We start from the raw sequence: 15,683 nt of genomic DNA, 5'->3' as shown, positions 1-15,683 counted from the left end.
TATTTCAGGCTACTTTCTCAAAATCCTTTTTCTATAAAGGTATTATTGGTCTTATTAATGAAAAATATTGCATTAGCTGCCTACAGTAGGAATTCAGGAAATAAAGTATCTAACTTTTATAATTCTTAAATGAAATACATTATGATTATCTGCAGTACAAAAAGTTGAACTCTTATTTATTTTTCAAGTGTGTGTGTTTCTCTGTTGCCACGTTATTTATGACCTTGGATATTAGACTTGTACTTTCTGTAGTTTTAGATGTGTGTATTACAGCTACTGTTTAACTATGGATATTTTTAAAAGATGGAATCTTCTTCAAACTCAATGAATGAGAACAAATGGCAAGATATATCAGAAGAGATTAAGAAGATTTTTAAGACTGCTGTGACATTGCTGTATGAGAAAGGAAAAATTAAACACAGCCAAGCAAAGAGATATCTTTCCTCTGGTAAAGTTTACACTAAATATTTCTATATATTCATTTATTATCTTTTTCATCAACCTTTCCACAAACATGAAAATATATTTATGTCAGTATTTCTCATATAATTGAAGAGAAGAAAAAATGTTTGTTGTGCTTGCTTGAGACCAAAACCCATATGAAAGCACCCAGTGATTTTTCTGTCTGTGGTTTTTTTGTTGTTTTTTTTTTTACAGAGAACAGATGTCATCATTTAAGAGTCTTCATGCTGGGGTTGGGGTATGCTCTTGAACTGTTTATAAAGAAAAGATAACAGAGACTCTGTGTTCTCTTTTCATCCTCAGCTATTGAAGATGAACTTGATTTTGCCTTGGGTAAACAAACACCAGCTTTCCTAAAGAAGTGTGTTTGCTACATTCGGAAAATTGCCAACATTGAGCGTTTCGTTAAAATTCCAGAGATGGGAAAATACATGGATGTAGTACGTGCAGCCGGGAAGTTTCTACGAGATCCTGAAGCCCATGAGAAACTGATCAAGCTCAGGGATGAATTCATTCCTACCATCGTTGCATCGTCCAATCTGAGAGTATACACGTCCATCACTCACTGTGACATGAAACTGGGCTACTCCCAGGAAGTGGAGAACCACTACATCGAGGGACTTGGTAAACAGTTCTATGAAGACATGATTGATATAATCCAAGCAACGGTACAGCAGAATTTTGACACAGAGACAGACTTGCTGTATGATGAAGTTCTGCAACACTCATCGCTATGTAAAACATACTCCACTTTTTATGAATACAGATGTGAGGCATTAAACATAGTCCACAAGTACGTTCTACCTAGAAAAATAGGACACATTAACCCTCTTATCATATATGGAGGACCGTGCACAGGGAAGACTCTTTTATTAGCCGAAGTGGCGAAGAAGGTAAATAAATACTTTACAAAATATGGTGACTTTAGGAGCCCTAGTGTGTAAGGGCCAACTTAGTTTTCACTCTTTCTTTTGTCAACAGATATGATATCAGCCCTCAATATATAAAATAGAAAATAATAAAAAGTACATGCTGCGTATTATTGTACACATATTCAGAAAAAGACTTACCTTTCAGTAATAACCAGCCTGTATCATGTACTGTTTAAGTCATTGAGCTGAGTACTACAGGGAGATGAGTGAAACACTTTATGCAAGGCAGGACCAGATGCAGAAGAAGACCAAGCCTAAGACCATCTCTAAGCCTAATTCTCCAGCTGGGAGTCACAACTTTGAATTCCCTGCAGGATGCTCAGAGAATTTAGCGCAGTAGGCTGGGAAACAGCTGTATCAGCCAGAAGGAAATGGAGAATGAAACTAAAATGTTTAAAATCCAGTATATTATTTCCAGTATGTACATTATTATAATTATTATAATAAGTTGACCTAGAGACTCTGATTACTATTTCCTTTTAAAACATTCTTTAATAACTTAAAGGTATGTGAAAACACTTAGCAAGCAAGAGAACTGAGTGTGTTAGCCTGCACAGACTGAAAGAATTTAAAGCCAAATTCCTCATTTGCTTAGAGTATGCTAACAAAAAATCAGCAAGAGACACTTTTTGCCCCTTGTGGCAGTGTGTAAGAGCAAAAGTCACAGGCACACCAAGACAGAGCGTACTTCTGTGGTCCAGGAATTATGGTAACCAACTAGTAAAGGGCAATTTGTACTCTGATCCCTGTCCTCCATCAGGGTGTGCATTTACACTCAGCTGGGAATCAATGTTAAACAAGTTTAGGAGGCAAGCTGGTCTGCCTGGCCAAGGATGACATTGCTTAGTGTCTAAGGAATTTTATTAATAAGAGAATCTACCTACTGACTTTCAGAAGTGAGACACAGATTTTGCGAAGAATACCCTGGGATTTGTGGACTACATTCTACTCATGTTCCCTTAGATGTAACCCATTTTTGTGGATCTGGGTATTAGTGTTTTGGGATATTACCTGTGCTAAACAAAGATGACATATGATATGAATTTCATTCAGTGCACATAAATCAAACCAGCCTTGAACTCAGCCAGTGAAAGCATATCAATTCAACCAGTAACATTTAAAAATGTTTATTTGTATATAGGCAATCATTATAAACTGTGTTACTTCGCTTCATTTAGATATTAACTAAAGTATGCTCTACATTCTAGGCTTATTCCTGGCTGCAAGAAGAGATGGGACCAGATTCTGACCCTGTGGTAGTGATAAGGTTTTTGGGATCCACTGAAACAAGTACAGATCTGAAGCATATGCTTCAAAGCATTTGTGAACAATTAGCCGTCAACTATCATTGCCTCGTACAAAGTTACCCAAAAAAGATTCATGACCTTCGGGACTTGTTCATCAACCTCCTGAATGAGTCTTCATTTCACAGGCCACTGGTAATAATATTTGATGCCCTAGAACAGCTAACAGATAGTGATGATGGCAGGAAGCTCTGGTGGCTTCCCATTCACCTTCCCCGTTCGGTACGGATAATTTTGTCAACACTGCCAAACAAGCATGGGATCCTGCAAAAACTGAGGTGCCTTGTTCATGACGAAGACAACTACATTGAATTGACTGCAAGGGACAGAAAGATGTGTAGCCAAGTACTGAAACATCAGCTGCTGCGAGTTAAAAGAAAAGTAACATCAGGGCAACAAATCTATGTCAATGAAGCATTCTCCAAGTGCACACTGCCTATGTTTGTGAACTTAACCTTCAGAGAGGTCAGGAGCTGGAGGTCTCACAAAGATGTGGATGAGTCCTCCCTCTGTGTCACTGTTCATGAAAGCATAGAGCAGTTGTTTTGGTCACTGGAAAACAAGTGTGGATCAAGACTACTGTCAAGAGCACTTGGCTACATCACTATGTCCAAATCTGGCCTGAGTGAAATGGAACTGGAAGATATTTTAGCCCTCGACAACAGTGTTATGTCCGAACTGAGTGAGAGTGTCAGAGAAAGTAACCCACTGAGAATTCCATACATATACATTGCAAGGCTTAAGGAGGGCTTACAAGGGTACTTAATAGAGCGACAGGTGAAAAATGTAACACTGCTTCTTTGGGCAAATAGGCACTTGCAACTAATTGCCCAGAAATTGTACCTGAACAGTGAAGAAGATTTGCATGAAATGCACACAGTAATGGCAGAGTATTTCCTTGGTGTTTGGTCAGGTGGACGAAGAAAACCTTTTTACAGTAATGACCAATATCTGAATGGCTGTCCTGACCGTGGCAGTAGAGGGCTGAATGAGGGTGAAAAGCACTGCATGGATCAGGCTGCTTTTGACAGGCAGGTACCCGATCAGCCATGGGTCTTTCAGTGTAACCCATTAGAACCTGATATCTTTTTTATTAATCATAGGAAAATGACAGAGCTTATTCATCACTTGACAAGATGTGGAAAAAAAGACGATCTTCTGTATGGGGTCATTATGAACTTCAGCTGGCTGTACACCATGATTAGAATAGGGCAGTTTGAGAAAGCCCTTTCTGACATAGAACTGGCTTATACCTACTCACAAGAAAAGGAGCTGAAATTTCTGGCCAGTACCCTCCGCAGTATAAAATTCAAAGTAGTAAAATACCCAGGTTCACTCTCTGCTGAATTGCAGCAGAGGCTTCTCCCAGTAGTAAGTTCATTGCCCAAACTCAGGCATCTCCTCTTAGAATGTGACAAGGATGGTCCCAAGTACTGCTCTATCGTCCCTTTGCATTCCTCCATGGATGTGACTTACAGCCCCGAGCGCCTGCCGCTTTCATCCAGCTGCATGCATGTCACTGAGATTTTGCCTACTTTTAATCCCAGTACAATTATTGCTGCTTTAGAAAATGGCTCCATCAGCACTTGGGATGTAGAGACCCGCCAGTTACTAAGACAAATTACAACATCTCCATCTGTTATCTTAGGGATGAAGCTTACTAGTGATGAAAAGTACCTTGTAGTGGCTACAACAAATAATACTCTTTTGGTATACGATAACATAAATTCCTGTCTTCTGTCTGAGGTGGAAATTAAGGGGTCAAAACACTGTGGAATTGGGGGGGCTTCCAGTTTTATAAACGGATTTACGTTATCGGTCAACCATGCACTTGCTTGGCTGGAGGCCAGCAAAGATGTAACTGTAATAGACCTGCTTTACGGTTGGCCTCTCTATCACTTCCACTGCTGGTACGAAGTGACCTGTGTGCGGTGTTCTCCAGACGGCATCTATGCGTTCTGCGGACAGTACCTGAACAGTGCAACCATTTTTCACTTGGGCAGCGGAGAGAAGCTGACCACCGTGACCTCTGAATTTTCTAGTGGATTTGTGAAATTCCTGCTCATTCTGGACACAGCCCAAGAAATGGTGATGGTGGACAGTGAGGGCAGCCTCTCTGTTTGGAACACAGAGGAAATAGCAAATCCCCAGCTTACAGATGACTTTGACTGCAGGCGAGAAGACAGTGAAGTTGTCAGCATAGAGCTTTCTGAAGACCAAAGTGCAATTCTAATTTGTAAGGCTCTCAGCATTGAACTTCTTGACACTCATGTGTGGAAGGTGGCTGAAAAGTTTAGAGCTAAACACAATGAGCGCTTTATATCTGCCGTGTTGTCCAAAAATGGCAACTGTATAATTGCTTCAATGGAAAATACCTCAGCCATTTTTGTTTGGAGAAGAGATACGGGACAGTGCATGGCAAGCTTACAGGAAATCTCAGGAACCATAGTCAGGCTAATTAAATCAAATCATCATAACATGCTGCTATCCTTATCCACCAGTGGTGTCCTTTCTATTTGGGATATAGACATCATAACCGCTATGTCCAATATTGACAAATCTGGCAAGCCTATCCAAAGACTTGTGTTGCCAGCCAGAGGTGAATTAATATACACACTGGATGGATCAGATTCTGTCCATAAGTGGAACTTCAGCACTGGATTTATTGAAGCTGTGTTCAAGCATGAAGGTATTGTTGAAAACTGTGTGCTGACCTCTTCTGGAGAGACAATGGTTACATCAGATGATAAATGCAGCCAGTACGTATGGCACACCGTCAGTGGTGAAAATATCTTTCGCATTAATGGACAAAAAATCTCAGAGCTAATGATCACTCACAACGACCAATTTGTAGTCTCCCTCTGCCAGCAAAATGCATCCAGAGTTTGGCGACTCGCTACAGGACATAGGGTTTGCAATATTTTAGTTGCCTTACAGAATGCATTTATAACAACTGCAAATACATTTGTAGTCGGAATGGCGAAGAATAAAGTGTTGGCAGTGAGTCTCTGGACAGGCAGTATAACCAAGAAGTTCAGCTGTGATGATGGTGCAAGCATTGTGGATATTAAGCTGATACCAGACTGCCCAGATATTATAGTTTTTATAACATCTACTGAAACTGTGAACATCTGGAGTCTAACAGAAGAAGTCATCTGCAGACGCGTACAATTGCCTACCAATTTCTTAAAAAATTTGGAAGACTTTGAAATATCCCCAAATGGGAAGCTAGGAATTATAACTCGTGGTGATGAGAACATCAATGTGCTTGATTTATACAGCGGAAAACTTCGTGTGGTTCACGCTTCGGGTGTCATCTGGCGGCAGAGGCTGTCTCGTGATGGACGCTATCTTGTGTACATCTGTTTTCGCAATGAAGAAGATGATGACAATGGTGCAGTCTCTAGCTTAATTGTAATGAGGCTAGCGGATGGCAAAAGCATCGGTGCCTGTTCTCTTTATAAAACTCCCACTTTTCTTGCACTCTCACAGAGACACTTAAATATTATTATTGGATTTGATGATGGAAGTATAGGTACTTACACCGTAGTGGATCGAGTCGATGCTGCACTGAAAATCAAAATTGCTACTTCAAACAGCCGTCAGATTTTCAACAATACAACACAAGTGATTAGGCCAAAATGTCACAATTACAGCTTCAAAGTGACTGCAGACTGCATTTGGAGGGAATCGACAGAAGTATTTGCACGGGATAGCCCCATTACAGTTACAGAGCCTGAGGTGAGTGAAGCAACACCAACCAAAAAACACAACTATTGCTATGAGAAAGTGTGCTCAGCCATAGATTGCAGACACAGTTTTGCTGCTGACAACTGAGTAACTGCCTGGACAAGCTTATCTGAATAATAGTGTATGTGCATAGATTTGTCTTCTGAATTCACATAAAAATCAGTGCATTTCTTGGAAGACAGAAACAGCAGAGGGCAGACCAGCTGTTTTTTCCTCAAGAAATATTCTTACATTTATCTAAACATAAAAGCAAACATAAAGCAAATGGGCTGCAGGGTTTTTTAAATTTTGGAATACAGGGTTCAGGCCAGGATTTCACCAGGGCCTTGATTAGAAATTTCTAGCAATACTATCAAAATTGTTATGCTATTACAGAATTATCTGGGATTGACAAACTGTTTTAACTAGAACTAAAGCTCCACATGATCACTGAGAAGAGTCAGATCACTATTTTATATACCAAGTCGCCTAGATGGGTCTATAGCTAACAGCCAACTTTATACCCACTTGCAAAAATGTGTTTTTCTGCTTGATGGTGCAATGACAAGATGTCACCTGCCAACCTGGAACACTTGATACATTCCATCATCATTTAAAAAATACCTACTTTTTTTTTTTTTAATTGGGATTAATCTTTGGCTTGAAAGGAGTGGTACCAGTCAGCTGCAAATATGTCAACATCTGAGGTGAGAAGTATTTGTCCACCTCAGTGAATGGACTGAAAGATTTTTTTTTTAATTGCATGCAGGGATTTCAGGTTTCTGTATTGTGATAAAAATGATAAAAACCTAGGTCATAAAAGGAATATAGGGTTTGGGGTTTCATTTTTGGTTTGGGGAATTTTTTCGTCTTCACAGTGTGTATTAGCAAGGGACGTAATGAAAACTTTTCAAAGAAAAAGAGCATTACAGATGAACAGTTAAACACATTAATTTCTTTATGTTAAAAGGTTGCTACCCATTTTGTTTTAAGAAAGTCTCAAGTATCTCCTATGTCTCCAAAGTAATCTTAATAGAAAGTTTTCAGACATGCCGTGTATTAATCTTGATAACGTTTGCCTTACTATAATTTCTTTTCTTTCCTATGATAAATACAGATCAGATGACCAAACACTCTGGGACTGCTTATATATGTGCTGAAATAATCTAAATGCAAAGGCTGCCCAAATGTCCTTTACTGGTCCAATTTGTATTGGGTTTTTCTTACTTCCATATACTTACAAGCTTCACTTTCTGCTTTAGAACTGTTCTGAGCCTTTTGTACAGTTTTACCAGTTTCAAGGCAGAAATTGTGAAATAAAGACAAATGCTTTAAAAAAATACATTTTTCCCAAGAAAAAAAATGTACTGGACAACATCTGAAAGGATAAGATTTTTCCCTCCTTACATATCCTGAAGATGGCACACCTGTGGAAATTTTGCAAATTATTTAAACAAAACAATTTTATTTTAAAAATCAGAGCACCATGCCACAAATTTCCAAGAAATGAATGCTAAGCTAGAACTTAATGTAGTGTGTGAATGTTCAATGTACAAGCCAATATAGTATATTAAGTGACTTGAATGATTTTTCCTAACTTGTTTGCAACTAATAGATCATACTGAATGTTTTTATGTAAACTTTGTATTGTTGGGAAAACCTACCCAATCAGAGATTTATATTTTCATAAATGTCAAATTTAGTTACATTTTGTTACAGAGTTGTTAAATTAGCACTCTATTGGAGTCTTTAAACAATATACAGTCTTGTGTATGCATTGTTTGTACTAATAAACTGTGGAAACAGACTTGTGTGTGTCCCTTAATTTCAGGGAAATTTTACTCTGGCAGAGGGACAGAAGGCATTTGCAGCTCCCATAAGCCTGTATTTAAATAATGTTCAAGGGCTATATTCATAAGGAAAAATTCCAATTTTTTCCCACTTCAGTTAACTAAATCAAGCATTCAAAAAAACAATGAAATTCACCAAAAAAATCCACGCTGAGATGCTTCTTATGACTAAACTGCATACTTCCAGTGTGGAAGTCAACAGACACAGAGGGTTGTGTTACCTACCCAGTAGAAAGCACAGAAAAGAGAGAAGCACAGAGGAGCACCTGAAATCCCACTCCCCTTCAGAGCTGTGGAGCTACAGCAAGGGGCTGTGGGATCCCCACCTCCCAGGATCCTGTCCTGAAGGTAAGCAACTTCCACCTTCTTTGAAAGACTGGGCAGGACTCATGCATTTCAGCCTTGAACTTCTTGTGCATAACATGCATCATGTTGGAAAGTTAGTTCCTTCATGATCTTGGAAGAGTAAAAATACATCTCCTGTCTGCCAGGAGAGTGGCTAACTTTGGGTAGTAAATGAGTGTAACATAGAAACAAAGCAAAACACAGAAACAGATAAATGTTTCTTTTTGGGAAGCACTGCCAGAACCCTGTTGGTCCCAGCTCAGCCAAGTGGCTTATCCATAGAGTACCCAGACTTGCTCCTCTTGTTTTCTAGCTCAATGAATTTTGTGGTCTTCTGCACAGTGGGATGGGTTCTTGGGGCAGAAGATAGTCCCCAGCAAAGCAGAGGATCAGCCTAAAAGTGAAAGCAGTCTTTCTTCTCTTCATCTTGGGCCAAAGAGGGAAGTGATTTTAGACCTCTTCTAGTTGGTCGAAGCAAGAGGCTGACACATGAAAGCAGTGATGCTGTATACAAAAAGGCATGGGTGTTCTTGTCCTGCTTTGAACCCAAGTTTTCTTTGTTCTATACCAAGGACAGCAAGAGTGGGGCAGCACTATCATTTTTCTTAATTGTAAAACAGTGAGAAACATGAACATTCACTGAAGCCCTTCAGCCAGGTATTGGGTTCCTCACCTCATTGGCTGATCCAGTTTAAGTCCTGACCCTCCTTGTAGTTTATCTATGGAGCTAAACTGTCTCATTCAGCTTTCTGAATCTACTTCTCAGGCATCAGACTCCTCACACTGAGCCTAAGCAGCAGACACAGGTTTCTGAATGGGATTGGCCTGCTCAGTGTCCAAATACTTCCTACACTCCACAACCCCTTACAATTCTGTCCCCAAGTACGTCTGTGCAGTGGTACAGGGACAAAGTTGTTTCTCTAATAATGAGCCACCCAAATGCCAGGTGCTGTTCTACCCCTGCATAGGAAAAGAGCAGTTTACTTTCTTTTAAGGAGCACTATTTGCATATCTAGAACAAAGCTTTCCTTTATTCCTTATCTAAAGTACATCAATAAACAGGCTCAGATGGGGTCTATATTTTCTGACACAGAAGATTCTAGGAACAAGCTGTAGCTGCAAGAAAGCTTTAGAGGGGAATTACCCGGAAATTCCTTGGCAGACAAAGGTAAGCCAGAGTTCAGCTAGAAAAAATATTTTTATCAGTCATTTCCTTTGCACTACAGCTGGGGAATGCACCGCCCATGACTTCATTTCATATGGCCTGTGGCCATTTGACTTTTTTCACATTATTATGAGGTAACATCAAAATGTGAGTTAACATGTAGCCTGGAAAAGACATTCAGAAGGCATTCTGGTTTCAGTGGTTCCCCAGCCCTGATTTCTCCATGCTGCACACTCAAACCCTGTACATAAATCAGTGGAAACAGAAGTTTTAGCCATCTAGCAAAGGGAACTGAAAGCAAAACTCCATTGCTAAAATGGTGCTCATATGCAGGGGGGACTATTTCAGCCCCAGATCAGCTTAAAATCCTGAGATTTTGCCTTGTGTGTCTGTACGATACATCATAAAAAGGGGTCCTTTGGGCCATTACCATTAGGCTATTAACAACAATCTGCATTGTTTTATTTTGTTGTTTGAAGATTTAAAAATACATGTTTTAACAAATGTTTAGACTGCAAAAGGACTGAATTCTGAAATCTATTTAATTACAAAACCAAAGACATCTTAATTTTACACACTCTTTTTTTTATGTAACCATAAAATCGATGATGTAATCATCCAATTGTGGACTAGGGCCTTTGGATAGTTTTGGTTATCAAGGATTTGTTGAATTAAGAATCATTATTAAGCATTTATGCTACTAATACAACCTACTTCAAAGTTCTTGTACTCTGTTAAGGATGGTACTTGACAGCTCTTCCTGTAACACTGCATGGCTGCAGGGAGAGTAATGAGCTACATTTTTTCTCATGGTTTACCTTTCCAGCCTGGTCACTGAACAACATTCCTTGCATTTTGAAGGTAGTCTTCTGACTTATATGACGTGAAGTGATGCTCTCATTGTGGGTCTAAATTATAATCACAATTTCAACAGAGAGGTCAAAGGCTGAAGTCACCATGACCCTTTCTAGGGATTTTTTTTTTACAAGTGCTTCTCCAGAACAGGCAGTTTGCACCACTATCCTCCTGTGAAAAAAGGACTTTCACTATCAAGGACCAGCTGTGTCTCTTTAAATCACAAGTGGTTCCCAAAGTGACTGTTAAAATCTGCCCCTGCTGCCCCATCATCACGGGGGATGCCCATGCTGCTTCTACTTGCCAGGGTGAGCAATGCTCCCATCCCAACTCAGCAAAGCCAGCCATGCATTCCCAGCCATGGTGCACTCTCCACCTGCAACGCCTGCTGTTTTGGCAGCACCCTGCTCCCCTCTCCAGTCTCAGCAGGGAATATACAAAAGCAGATTTAAGATGTGTTCACATGTTCCCACTGTCACAGCTTTCACCACACAATACTGCCACACCAGCATGGGTCTTACTTTTATGTAGCATATAACAGAGAGAAATAAAATCATCTCCCTGCTTCCACGCCACAGCTCTGATTCTACATGCATTTCAGTGCATTTCTAGACTAAAATAAATCTATTCAGCATACCTAAAGTGAAGTACACATACTTGCAGGATAAGAGAAGCAAAAATCCAGACCTGCTATAGCACAGATGAAAACAGAACATACTGAAAGCAACAGGATAGTTTGCTGCCGCTTGTCTCCATTATTCCATTGCCTGGTAGTAAATTGCCCAGCACTTCCCGCTGTAATATCATGTTGACAATAGTATCTGAAGTTACAAAGTTAACCTTTTGAAATTCTACAAGGCTGACTTCTATCTCAGCAGGAAGAGAGAGGCTTTTTGTTCTCCAAAAAACCTCAGCCAAAACAGTTGACTAAGGTACAAGAATGAGATAAAAGGAAAAAAAGGATTTCTGTAGGCTGAATGTCTCAACTACTTTTCCTTTGAAAAAATGTTGTCCTACCCATGTTTTTGAACAAGGACTGTGGATGAGTGAGACAAGTGGTCACGTCTGTGGAAGCCTGACCAAACTATCAGCCTCAAAAGATCCCAACAGTCTGCACATATTCATAGAAAACCTTAGGTTCCAGGAACAGGCTTTGAGAAACTGCAAGAACGAATAGTCTCTGGAATTGCCAAAAATACAGTAGCTCTGAAAAGGGTCTGACAAGGAGGTCGAGTATCAGCAGGGGTTTGGACTTTTGGACTTTTAAAAATCCCTTCCAACCCAGCAAATTCTATGATTTTATCAAGAGAAAGGGGGAGTCACTTCCAGTGGTCTCCCAGCCTACAGGACAGCTTTTCGACTGGCACATTTCTCAGCCTATTAGCTCAGCTCATTTGCCCAACTGCCATGAGGGTAATGGCAAAACACCACGGGATGCAGAGCTGGCCCACATAGGCTGGCTCCAGCGTGGCAGGGCTGCAAGCAGGGTCTGCAGTACGTGCTGTGCACAGCTCTGCACAGAGCATCATGCTCCACGCTGCAGAGGTAGCCCCTAGCTGTTTGCAACTCCCGCCTTCCTCACCACCTCTACCAATTTGGGGATATGTTAGCTTGACAATTCTTTACTTACTGACCAGACAGCCTTTGGGAGAGTTTAGTGAAGGTGTTGTAATTAGACATTTCCTGGCTCTCAAAGTCAATTTTCAGCTAACAATAAAGCTTGTAGGAGGGAAAAAAAAAAAAACCAAACAAAAACAAACCACCAAAAAATAAACACCTGCCAAAAAGCTGTAGCAGAGTTTTGCAGTTTGCTAGCTCACAGACTGTAAACGATACTTGGCCTTGACGTTATGACATAGCTCTCTGCTTAAAATAAGCATATCCAAAGCAGCTTTTATTAATTTTTTGCTGGCATCCACTGTTCCAGCCTTGGGTCGCGGCTCTGCAGAGGCAGGCTGGGGCTAGGTGGCGCAGCTGGGACTCTGCTCCCAGCACTGGACCCCTGCTCTCCTCAGCCCACTGCTCACATGAGTTGGACAGTCTCATCCTTAGCTCACTGCAGCACATACAAGGTGAAGCACAACAGGGCAAATCTTGCTTGCTGCTGAAGTGGGATTTTAGGAGGATACTTTGCATGAGAAAGGCAAGTAGGACTCCAGCACACCCCTTACAAGGGTGAGAACAGCACATCTACTCATACAACAGCCGAACATCATATAACTGCTTCTGTGAGGCTTAACACCACAAACAAATAAAGGCTTAAGGAGAACATTTCCAAAGCACTATCGAGTAGGCTCTGTTAGCACTGCTTTGAATCCCCCCGGCTGTGACACATGCTGTTAGATGATGCAATGTTAGTGCCAGTTCTTTCCGGGAGGTTATTTTAGTTTACAGTTTCCAGGTACATCGATAATGTTAAAGATTACAGCTGGGAAACACCTGACCCAGCTGCCTGCAGGTATTACCTAAGCTAAATCTTTCTTCCTATATGGGGAGCACGCTCCTAACTGGATTGTGGCAGCAGAACTTCTTTCATATCACTTTTGGAAACACCACACCAAAACAACTCCAGAAAAGTCAGCTTTCACAGGTAAATGTGATGTGATGCCTGCAAATATACCTTAAAGCAGAGTCCCTCCATCACCCAAAACAGTGAGGATTAAATGTCACTGCTAGGCAAAACTACCTGCTGTAACAAAAGAACTTTCTGCCAAATCCTTCCAGTGCCATTTGTGACATGGGGAGATTTAATTTTAAGAATATAAAAACTACATCATTCATACATTGACAGGCTCAGACTTTGTTGTTGTTGTAAGTGACTGTCCTGGAGGAAAAGGAATTGTCTGGCACATGTTCTTCCTCTTCTCCTTTTTCTAACCCTGACCAGAAAACGGCGAGCTCTGTCAAGTTTTAACCCAGCTTGCAGGTAAAGGGTTACAGATTCTAGGAAGTATTAAATGCAAACTTTAAAGGATTTTATTTTCATCTACAGTCACATGACACCTTAATACCCAATGACACTAACTACAGTGTCTCATTAAGAGGTCATGCAAACTCCCAAGCTAAACAAGGCATTCTTACATATTTAACATTCAAATGCAGAAGCCAAGCTAAGCCATGGAAGATTGTAATCAGAAAATAGCTGCACTTCCTGATCCACACAAAAGCTGCAGGTAGGAAAAGTTTTTCTTCCTCTAAACTTTCAATGTTGCGCTTTCAAGAGAAACTGTTTGCAGGGCATATTTTGCACTCTGTCTCTTTTATCTTTCAGAATAGTCTAAGGGTTTTATCCTGAAAATACTTGAACTTACTTGTTCCACCTGTTGTAGAGTAAATATTGCTTTTATACTCAGAAACACAGTTGGCTCAGTGGAAATCCGAACAAAACCACTTTATAAGCAAAATTTATTTTAAAAGTAATATTTTTAAAGATTTCTTAGTGACTGAAATGGTTGTGTTAGAGTATGTGGGGTAAAGGGGGAGTTAATATGTCTTTGATGTCTGTCACAAAGGGATTTAGAGCTCTTCTGACTTTATTTATACCATGAATTGCAAATTGTTTCAGTCACTTCAGTTGAAGTGTATTTTAATGGATGTGGCTTTCTCACTGAACCTACATGATTTCTGATTTCTCTTCCTAGAATTTGGTGGATTTAAAAAATAAAAATCTCACAAAAGCGAATGGAAGGCAGATGGGGAGTAAAAGGAGAAAAAATTAGTGCTCCATAAAAGGAGAAAAAATTAGAAAATAGGGAGTGAAAGATAATTCCAATAAACCAAATTAATTGAGAATTTAAATTACATTAAAGCATACCCATTTTCACATGGAGTGATGAAGTTTCACTGACAATTGCTGGCAATATTGCAGGAGTTCTTTTTTTTTTTACTTTTGCTGAAGGATTTTTCCAGGGGACAGCATTAGCATTTTTATCACAATGATCTTTTTCTAATCGCAATCTTCCTTTAATCTGTAATTCTTTTCAGACAGTGCTCTAAATACTCAGCATTTTAATCACTTTATAGGAATTTAGCTAGAGACTACTTTCTATAGAGCTACAGGATCTATATTTACTAAAAGATGTCTTGTGCGCTGTAAGATTTCTACCCTCCTGAGGATTTCCACTGCACAAAAACAGCAAGCAGTGTTTATTGTTTTACTTCTACAATGGCTGGGTGGTGATTGCAAGCAATGTATTTTTTCCACAGTTTATTCTGTAAAACCCAGCTCTTTTTCTTCTTTCCACATAATGCTAGGGGATACTAAAAAGAAGTGGAGAATAAAAATACCTGCAGGACCTTGCTTCAGATAAGCTCTCAACTTTCTCTGAAAAAAAACCAAGTGTTTAATCATTATCAGCACTTCAAATAAATTTGAGAAAATTTGAGCCCCCTGGAGTTTATGTGTAGTGCTTAAAAAAAATTGAATACTATCTTTCACTTTCAGAGTGCCCAGCTCAAAACATAGTAGATCTAATATTGAGAAGGGCCACTACACTAATCTCAGGCTTAAGTTCAGCCTGAGACATCAAGACATTTTAAATCAAACTAATTGTACTCAGAACCTCCCAGCAGAGAAGCTCATAACTGTGCTGGTGGGAATGTAGCAAGACGTCACTACACTTTAAAAGAACTGCCTGAAATTTACTATAACTGACCTCTAAGCTTAAATTATTTACAAAAAGCTACTTAGAAACTCTTGTAGATAAGGGGCTTATTTGCTAAGCTAAATTTAAATCTTAAGGGAGTGACGGGAACACACCAGCTTCCAAATAAACAGCCATCCTACTACACAGGCTTTCACTGAGAACGTTGCACTTGACACATTAGGAACAGCCGCCATGGCCGCTCTCTTTTAAGAAATGTTTGTACAAATTGGGTGTGTCACAGTAAACCAGCACTTAGTAGCTCAGCAGTTAAATTTGTTGAATGTTAATTACACAAAGTATCTTTGTGGGGTGGAAGGCAGGACAAATATTAAAGTTACTCTGTTACCAGACACACAGGATGGCCATTGAACGAGAGGGAGCAGTAACTCCTTTCC

The 15,683-nt window shown here is 39.9% G+C and overlaps 1 protein-coding gene across 1 annotated transcript in view; it reads left to right on the top strand.

The window, feature by feature from the left end:
• NWD2 (NACHT and WD repeat domain containing 2) overlaps window positions 1-6,816 on the top strand; it is a gene marked incomplete at its 5' end in the record, with an annotated part of 32,223 nt that extends 25,407 nt beyond the window's left edge. Inside the window, 3 exons of the mRNA XM_010185488.1 lie at window positions 304-448; window positions 766-1,355; window positions 2,603-6,816. Coding sequence (XP_010183790.1) covers window positions 304-448; window positions 766-1,355; window positions 2,603-6,535 — 4,668 coding nt within the window. The remainder of the gene's footprint in view (window positions 1-303; window positions 449-765; window positions 1,356-2,602) is intronic.
• Window positions 6,817-15,683: the final 8,867 nt, after the last annotated feature.

Source organism: Mesitornis unicolor, unplaced genomic scaffold (assembly GCF_000695765.1).
Source record: "Mesitornis unicolor isolate BGI_N332 unplaced genomic scaffold, ASM69576v1 scaffold9485, whole genome shotgun sequence".
Classification (NCBI taxonomy): domain Eukaryota; kingdom Metazoa; phylum Chordata; class Aves; order Mesitornithiformes; family Mesitornithidae; genus Mesitornis; species Mesitornis unicolor.
The sequence above is the reverse complement of the archived record's forward strand: the minus strand, read 5'-3'. Positions and strand labels throughout refer to the sequence as shown.